This window comes from Sinocyclocheilus anshuiensis, unplaced genomic scaffold (assembly GCF_001515605.1).
Source record: "Sinocyclocheilus anshuiensis isolate Anshui unplaced genomic scaffold, SAMN03320099.WGS_v1.1 scaffold207, whole genome shotgun sequence".
Classification (NCBI taxonomy): domain Eukaryota; kingdom Metazoa; phylum Chordata; class Actinopteri; order Cypriniformes; family Cyprinidae; genus Sinocyclocheilus; species Sinocyclocheilus anshuiensis.
Window position 1 is genome coordinate 3294289 of NW_015551045.1, and position 9857 is coordinate 3304145.

At 35.9% G+C, this 9857-nt stretch overlaps 1 protein-coding gene across 1 annotated transcript in view; it reads right to left on the bottom strand.

Moving 5' to 3' along the window:
• Positions 1-9857, bottom strand: part of LOC107661712 (gamma-aminobutyric acid receptor subunit alpha-3-like) — a 151893-nt gene that overhangs the window by 32008 nt on the left and 110028 nt on the right. Inside the window, exons 6-7 of the mRNA XM_016451454.1 lie at positions 8438-8520; positions 3461-3604 (exon numbers count right to left, since the gene is read on the bottom strand). Coding sequence (XP_016306940.1) covers positions 3461-3604; positions 8438-8520 — 227 coding nt within the window. The remainder of the gene's footprint in view (positions 1-3460; positions 3605-8437; positions 8521-9857) is intronic.

Below are 9857 nucleotides of genomic sequence, written 5' to 3' on the forward strand. Positions count from 1 at the left end.
ATTGTTTAAAATCACATGTTCAGCTGGAATGAAAACACGAGATCTGGTTTTGAAAGACTGGCAGAAGAAGAATTTTGAAACTGTGCTTGTGAAAATAGTACCAAAGCAAAAACAAACATATTCAAAGTTGTTGCTTTCAGTTACAAGCCACTTCAGAAAGAAATTTGGCAATGTGCAACAGTGAACAGTGGGCAAGATATAGTATGACTTCAGAAGATTTGTAATATAGCATATGGACTGTATTTGTTCAGTATCAGTCCTCATTCTAGAAAAGAAAACCCCTGGCATTCTGTAAAGTAGATTCTTTTAATGACAGAATTTTCATTTTTAGGTGTATAAAATATTCCTTTAACAAGACCTGAGGTTGAAATTCTAATCTCTGTAGGAAAAGCAATTTTCGACTGAGTTAGCGTTCTCTCCCTGCACTGGGAGGCAGAGCGGAGGACAATTAAAATGACAAAATGAAAAATAAACAGATGCTTCTGGTGCTTTAAAAACAAACACTGGAATTTGTCTTTTCCATTTCAGCTGAGGGGGACAGTAAAATAGGTGTCTCATCTGGAAGCAAGTTAATACAAACCCTTTCTCCAGCACTGACAAACAACCAGAGCTTTTTTAAACGCGTCTTAATAGTGACACACCAATTTGTGTGTGGGGTCCTGGCATTCCTTACATTATGTGGACCAAATGTCCCCACAGGGATAGTAATCACAAGTTTTGATCTTGTGGGGAATTAATTAATTCATTAATTTAAGATCCTCATGAGGAAAATGGCTTGTACTGTAAATCAAACAGAACATTTTAAAAGTCTAAAAATGCCTGTAGTTTTGTGTGAGGGGTAGGTTTAGGGTAAGGGGATAGAAAATACAGTTTGTACAGAATAAAAACCATACACCTATGGAATGTCCCCATAAACGTGTCAGGTTCTCAAATTCTTGAGAACCCTGTGCTCCGATCCACTCTGCTGCACTCCATCCAGCTGTCTTTGAATGCAAGAATGCATTCTGTGGGGATTGCAATTAGGTGGTATTTCAAGCTTGAATTGCTCAGAAGAAAGGAAAATCCTTATTAAGGAATTTTATGTATGAATGAGGAAGCATGATCAAATGCATTATTTTTCAACATATATAATTAAACACTAAATTAAATGGACAGCTCAAATATATTCATAGATAGAATTGTTGCTCTATTTTTAAGAAGTCTTTACACAACTAAGATGACATAGAAGCTGCATCTGATGCAACACAGTCTTTAAATACATTATATATTTATTATACAACAATCTCAACTGCAATCACAAAAAAGCCCTACAAAATAGTCCTATAAATAGCCCTATAAATAATTTAATATAATAATAAAAAAATATATATATATATATATATATTTAACAGAATGCGGGCTGACTGTTATTACAAATGTAAGTCATCTTTTCTGCTCAACTTTAATGCTACATTAGTATTTCTGTCTTTACTGAAGAAAGCAGCAGTCTTGGAATGAATGTTTTGTCAATTTATGATTCATTACTTCTCACTTTAACAACCCACTGTAGCTGCCAGTCTGCCAATGTTCATTTTTATTTCAATATTTTAGTTTTATTCGTAGGCTTTTTCTTTCGATGATGTACTTTACACTCATATTCATTCATTTAGTCAGTTTTAGTCAGTTTCTGGCTAAAATTCTGACTTTTATTTTTCATTTTTGCTATTTTTATACGTCGTATGGAACAGTGTTATTTTACTGGAGCTCAAGCCCCCAGTCCTTTCATGGAGTTGAAATGTTGATTAAATGTTGATTAACCTCTGCTTGTGATTTGTGAGGGCCAAGAGGCAACAGATGCAGGAACTACATCACGAGGATGGCAAAAAGCAGCCGTTTAAAAGAAAAGAAAAGAAAAGAAGAAGAAAAACATAAATCATGTGCATTTCATTCTGTTAGTTACATTATAGTTCTTGCTCATGTGTAAAAGCATTTTATATTTTTCCCTGTCTCAGTCATGCAACAATTATTCACATATTCCCAGAAATGAACACACATGAGCAAGAATTAGCTCTTGATTCAGACTTTGGTCCCACTTTACATTGGGTGGCCTTAACTACTATGCACTTACATTTAAATTAATCAGTTGATACAATGAACTTATTGTGTATATACATGTTTTTACATTGTACTTATACAGTATTAAAAATACCTGCATGTTATTACATGTGTAATTCATTTCTATAATTACATTTATAATTACATTGTTGACCTATCCCTTACACCTTAACCTACCCATACCACTAAACCTGTCCCTAACCTTAACCGTATCCCACCTCAATAGCAGAACAAGTGTTTTGAAAAACAACATGAACACAAAAAGTACATTGTACTTATTTCTGATGTAAGTGCATAGTAGTTATGTCCACCTAATATAAAGTGGGACCCAGACATATGCTGGGAGGGAAATTTGGAATCTGGACTTCTATAAACTATATAATACCTTTGGATTAAAGCATACTCATCTATGACCAATTTCTCTTTCAATGGCTGTAGAAGAAGTGCACCACAAATAATGTAGACTTGAGGTCAATTTCATCTCTCATTTTGACATGTGCACATTGTCTTATTGAGCACACACACACTTTTCTTGGGCACTCATACTTGTTTGAGTCCTTCCTGCTTCACAGAGGCTGTATGACCCCAATAACTGTGACAGAAGCAATCGATAAGCTAGGTGCTTGCAAAGCAGGTTAGATAAATTGCTTTACAAATAGACAAAATGGAATTTGTAAGCGTATGTTGAAGCTGGAAGAAAGGAGAAAAGCATGTGGGAAGCAAGGAAAATTAATTAATCCAGGTTGTCAAAAGAGAGATTTCATAAAGAGAAGGTTATGTACAGAAGAGTATTACAGACTCATGCATATAAATAAACTGTGTTAAAGAGCAAGAGAGGTTTTCATTATCCAGCATGAATCTGTAACTATGCCTCAAATACCGATAAACAAAGGAAGGCAGATGTTTTTTACATATTTCAAGGATACCTTTTAAAAGGCAGACTGCAGCATTCAGTGTAAATACACGGGATTTGGTGTTGTAAAAAATGGAAAATAAGCTGGGTTTTGACAATTACCATGATATGTACTGTGATGCTGTGAAACTCTCAGTCTGCTTGCTTGTTTCACTTTTGCCTGGTCCAACATGTCATAGAAACAGCTCTGAAAATGCTGGTTTTAGTAACTGATTATGCACTCTTTATTGTCATTGACAATAAAGATAATGTGATATACATGGATTTTCCACACTGCAGAATAATACTAAATAATGCATTAAAACTATAAATAACAGAAATACAATGGGAATTATGCAATGATTTAAAAATGTAAAACAATGTTATATTTTCCCTTCTTCATTCGCTACCATTTGCCTAGATCATAACCAGCACTTTTGATCTGCTTTAACTTCACTATATAAAAGTACTTACCTGTACTGGAGCTGATGGTCTCTTTGCCAATGACATGGCCCAACAGGTCATACTGGTTGAGTCTAGAGCCATCAGGAGCCACAGAAACAGATTTCTCATCATCTGCTGTCCAGATGTAGACAACCTCATTGTTGGTGTAGGCATCTTAGAAAGACAAACCACAGCAGTACTGGTTTATTCTGACCAAACTTTTATAAACAATTACAATGCTGTTCACTTTTACCATTTACTGCATGGGCGTTTTTTTTCATATCTACATGCTGAAGTGTGGTGACAGTAGTGCACATAAAACAATACTTCTAGACAGACTGGTTAGTTCAACTAGCAGTAAATATTAGGTTTGCCCTTTGCAACTTTATATTTAGATTTAATTTCATGTGAGCATTCTTAATGCAGTCTTTATAAAAACGAATACTTTTGACTAAATAGTTTTAGCAACCATTTACAATGAATAATCATGAACTAATACTTACATTAAAAATTACTTTAATATGTACTAATGATGAGTTAAGGCATGTACTAATCAAGAACTAACCTTAAAGGTGGAGTAAGCGATTTTTCAAAAACGCTTTAGAAAATTGATTCGGGCCGACTAGCAAAACAAACTTGTAGCCAATCAGCAGTACGGGGCGTGTCTACTCATGATGTGGAGGGGAGAGTGTTCAGTGCACAGGACGGACATTAGCGAGCCGAGCGACAGAAAGATAGAGATGGTGGATAAAAAACAAAAGAGGAAAACGTCTGCGGAACAAAAGAAGGCTTAAGGCAATATGGCAAGAAGTAGGACCCGTGTAAATATCGGATCAGCTTTCCAGCGCTGGAGAGAACTCAAGGAGCGGAAGGCCTGCGTTCGGACGCCGAGGTTGCTTTGTTTCTTCTCGATAGGTGAGTAACACCGTGTCTGCGCCGCAACAGCTAAAGTCTGTCTAGTACACTGGATGCGACAAAGCAATTGTTGAAAATCATTTGAAATTTGTTTCAATACGTCATGAATAGAACGCAGCAGCAGTTGTCTGTCGGGGATTTGTCGTGTCATGCTGCGTGTAGACCATAGATATATATATCTATGGTGTAGACAGCATCACTGATTATAATGAGTTCCATAGTATTTTGTCGCGCCACTTGCGTCCGGTGTAGACACGGTGTAACATTGGTTTTGCTTTGTTTCACAGAACTAATCGTTGCCTGGGTTGCGTACGTATGTGTGGGGCGGAGCTATCAAAATAGGGGCGAGACCCTTTTGGGGTAGGGGCGTGTTTGTTTTGGTGATTTCAAATGTCAACATTGGCTACCAGAAATCGCTTACCCCACCTTTAACTATGACATAAGTCATATGTGTGTCATTCATGTGTGAATAACGACACCCTTGACTACATGCTAGTGCATGTTTGTTAGTAAATGCATTAATTAGCACTCTAGGATAAGTTTTCACACATGAATTCAGACTGCAAGTCTATCCCTCGCAGCCTCATTTTCATCTGTCTGAAATTCTATATGGTGTCTAACCTGACTAAGGTCAATAATAGTGATGGAACATGTCCACCTACTACACAATCTAGATCATATTACGAATTATGAAATCAATATAATGCAGCCAAATATCACTTATGAGGAGACATGATTATCTCCTGAGTTTTTCGTTCATTTGTCATGTAACAGATGCAATGAATATATCCTTCGTGAATGATCCATCACTAGTGTATTTCAGGGACTTTTCGTGATTTTTATAGGCTATAGTTATTTGTTTATTAACTGTTCACCTTCCTAAGGGCTGTTAGCATCCATATGCTGTATACATATAGTAACATATTTGGTTACACTTTATTTTAAGGTGTCCTTGTTACAGTGCAATTATTTGTTTACTGAGTAATATTAATTAACATCATGTACTTACCATAGGGTTAAGGTTAGGAATAAGTTTTGGCTTAGGGTCACTTGCATGTAATTATGCATAATTAATTGTTATTATAATAGTAAGGAACGTGTGTAAAAAGGACACCTTAAAATAAAGTGTTACCACACACTTTTGTTTGGAGGACATGTCCAAACTAAATTAAAAATAAAAGAACTCAGCTAAGAGGTTTAAACAATTAGGTGGCCAAACCAATATTTGTATTTTGTTTTGGCTAGTACTTCTTTGCTCATTAAAAAGTGTAGTGTATAAATAAGTTATTTTACAACCTATTTTGCAAAATATTATGCATGCTAAAAGTTGTACTGATAACCAATTCAAAATGCACTGTGCAGTTTGAATGCAAAGACATTTTACTGGTCTGTTTGCCTTCTGAGAGAATCCATGAATGATATAGTTGCTGGGTTGGAAAAACACCAACTGAAAATTCACAGTTTAGAACAAAACAGAGCTCATGATAAAATAGGGGGCAGTATAATGAATAAATGCATCTCAGTGAGGGTAATTGGAATGCAACTTTAATAAAAGCTGACTAACTATGGGTCATCTGCTCCCTCCGATTAGCAGCTTCCTTGAATCTAATGTATATAACGGGGAAATGTAACACAATACTTATTGTGTTTGAATACACAAGGACAAACAATTATCTTGGGGTCCGTACACAGAACAAACAACACACATACACAGACAGACACATGTGCGCCCACACGACTCTGAGCAAGTGAGCGGGAGAAAAGCTGGCAGGCTTAACACTAGAAACATAATTCACACAGCAGGCTGAGGTTTGCTAATTAAATTTTGATGGCCACAGAGAAACGTTATTGTTTTATTCTGTTGGAAGGTCATTAATCAAAAGCTAAACACATCAAGTTTAATGCCACTTCATCCATTATGAATAGTAATTGATAATGAAGTGCATTATTCCATATTTAAATAAATATTTAAAATATACGACTGGCATCGTTTCTTATTTAGTCTGGCCTGCAAGAAATGGCTATAGGCTGAAAAGTTCAATGGTGTCAAAGACTTTCAGCACATTACAAGAAAAGTCTTAAATTTAGTGCTCACTCCCGGGGATGGGAGTGAGAAAAAGAACAGAACATGAGAGGATGAATTAGAAGCAATTCAAATTGGATTGGAGAAGGAGAGGACTGTTTTTATGTGAATGACCTTGCTATAATTTGATTAACAGTCCAATGATAGTTTCTAAGTCTCATTAGAATCGTTACATATTACTGCACAAAACACACGCACACCTCAAATGGTTGTTTATTGTAAAATGAGCAGCTGGTTAACGAGGGAATGAGGAGCTTGTGTGTCTTTAGATCTCTACGCTGTTGGCCATTATGCATTAGCCTCAATTATAAATCATCATGGCTGGCAGTCATATAAAAGCCAGACACTCGTTCTGCTGGTGTGAAATGATCCTTTTACCAGTTTACCAGACCAAATAATGGAAAAGAAATAAGAAGAAGAAAAATAGAATACGGTTGAGAATCAAGATGATTTTTTTATGCCGTTCATGTTAATGGTCCTTGAATGTCTGCATTCTTTTGCCAGTGAGGGCAGAACACCAAACTACAAGCAAAATAAATCACGTAAAGAGTAAAGAAAGTAAATAGAAAACATGTCTTTCTATTGATGTTTGCGCACAAAACTAAATCGTGTCTCATTCATGAACAAATGACTTTTATGAGCATATTCTTTTTATGAATTTAACAAAAAGACATAATGTGAGTTTAAAACATACTAATTACTAATATAAGAGTGGCACAAGAAACATTGCTTGCCACGACTGACCAATTAGAATCTTGTATTCCAGAGTGATGCATAATAATTATGCTTATAGGGCACTTCTGGAACTGTAATACCTAAGTCAGTGGATATTTTGACAGTTACCAGATTAATTAGCACCATAAAATCACAGTGTATGTGACAAAAAAGAAGAAGAAGAAAAAAAAGATGTTTTGAACTATTCATCATATCAAGTTTATTATAGCTGAAGATGTGCTCAGCTTGCTTTAAAGGGAATAAACAAGCTGTTATTAATATTAATGATAACATTTCTCCAGCAATGCAAAAACAAAATCAAAATCAACCTAAATGAGCACTTTTCTACTATTTCACAGATCTTTAAACAGAAGGGGGAAAACGTGCCTTGAAACATGACAAATATTTAAAGAGACAAACAAACAGACAACTTTGTAATAGCAATATAAGGCGGGAGCAAAAAAGAAAATTTAGAAAAAAAAACCCAACATAAAAGCAAATGAGTGGATTGATTGGGGGATTGAGGGAACAGTGCTTAACAAAGCCACTAATTATGCAGCCCATTGTGCGATGTCTTGCTAAAGAGCCAATTCTTTGCTGTCTTTCTGCTGCATGAATCACAAATCCAGTGAGGGGTCACCATTCTGCACCTGTCAAAAAAAAGTTATTATGGGGGGAAAGGCACTACTGAAAATGTATGAGCAAAGGACTTTGGTTTTATTGCCCAGTGGGATGTTTTATTCATAATGGTGTGACTGCTGCGTCATGGTGACCTTTGGTGTCATTGGCTGGGCTATTAATCTAAGGCTCTGCACAGGAGGGGAATTACGAAACATGTTTGTTTGTTTTAGGACTGGTGACTCCACACAGGAAAAATAAGGTCCATATTTTTTGGTCTGCCTTTGGGGTTTTATGTTGTATTCTAACGACAATGCTGACTTGGATAAATGTTGTTTATTGTAAGGAGCAAACGCAGATGGATAATAGGCATCAGGTGTGACATTATGTGCTGAGTTCTGAGTTGTGGAGAAAGACACTGTGTTATTGGGTTCTCTGAGCTGTGTCTAGAAGATAAGCTGCTAAGAATTTTTTTGTCTTGAAGACAAACAAGTGTCTGTCCGTAGTCACAGGCAGTTAGATGCTCAACCTGCACCCACCTAATCCAGTTCAGTATGTTACACAGATTTCGATGCCAAGCACAAGGCAGCATGTATATAAAATACTCCAGAGAATCTGAGCAGCTGTCAATTACGCAATCTAGAAAAACTAAATGACGACAACAGAGAATTACTTACAGCTTCCGAACTTCAGCGGGCAGGCATGGGCATCCATAGGAAAATCCTCCAGATGCATAGGACACTCAGCATGGATGGTTAATCTATGTAGAGAAGAACAGAGACAGAGCTTTCAAGTCAGCATGAAAGAGTTTTTGCAACTTTTGTAATGCGATGTATTTTAAAGTAAAACAAGATATTCAACAAGAAATGATTTGATTTGATCTATCGATTCGAACTGACTGGATCATGAAAAGCGGATGTTACATTGCATACTAGAACAGAGCCCGACTTGACTGTGAGTTTGCATACATGCCAAGTCTAGTCAAATTGATTTATTTAGCACTTTTCACATTACACATTGTTTCTAAGCAGCTTTACAGAAAAGCATGATGTTAATGTTTTGCGATCTTAATATCTGCATGCCTTACAGTCGCATGAAGCAGATTACAGCTGGGAGATAATATACAGTAGTTTACAATTTGCAATCAGGCAGATGAAATTTGCTATATAATGTATCGTCCTTCATGCTTATACTCTATGTATGCAAATAAAGTTGGACATACTTATATAATATAGTTCATTTGCATAAGTGCAATAGGTTTCATTGTACTCAAAATCATCTTAAATTTCATTGACTCTCTTGTCCATGCCATATCCATGTTGGCTCTCCATGAGCTGGAACTTGAACATGGGTCGCCCGAGGAGCTACTGCACCATATGTCTGCAATCAGCCCACAAGGTTATGACAATCATGTTCTAAGCTGAATTCCAAGTCTAGAAAGTGACAGAATTTTAATGTATATAAAAAAATAAAACACAAAAACCAGGCCACTAACACCAAACAATAAGCATACATCCCTTCTCTACAGTATCTTCACAAAGCCCATTGCTACCACATCTTTTTTTTAAAGAGATAGTTCACCCAAAAATGAAGATTCTGTCATCATTTACTCACCCTTAAGTTGTTCCAAACCTGTATGAGTTTCTTTCTTTCTGAGCACAAAATAAGATAGTTTGAAGAATGCTGGTAACAAAACAATTGGTGGTAGCCATTGACTTCCATTATATATATTTTTTCATACTATGGGATGTGTTTAAGTACTTCCTACTGCTGTAATCTTTATCACATTCATTTTTAATAATGGCGTCACCAACTATAACTATTGGTGACATTTTAGAATAGTTGGATTATCTACAACAGTAGTTTAACAAGCCGAACAATGCCTGTAGAGTAGCTACAGTATTTGACTATAAATAGCTGTTCAGCTAATGGCTAAATCCTGTGGCCTAGATAATGTCAGTCGAACAGGATCAATCTTTGAGACTTTAAGAAGCTATTGCAGTTTAATTTAATTACAAAGAATTACAAATAATTTTTGTCCTTGAAATAATGCGAACTGATAAATTGCAAAAAAAAAAAAAAAAAAAAAAAAAAAAG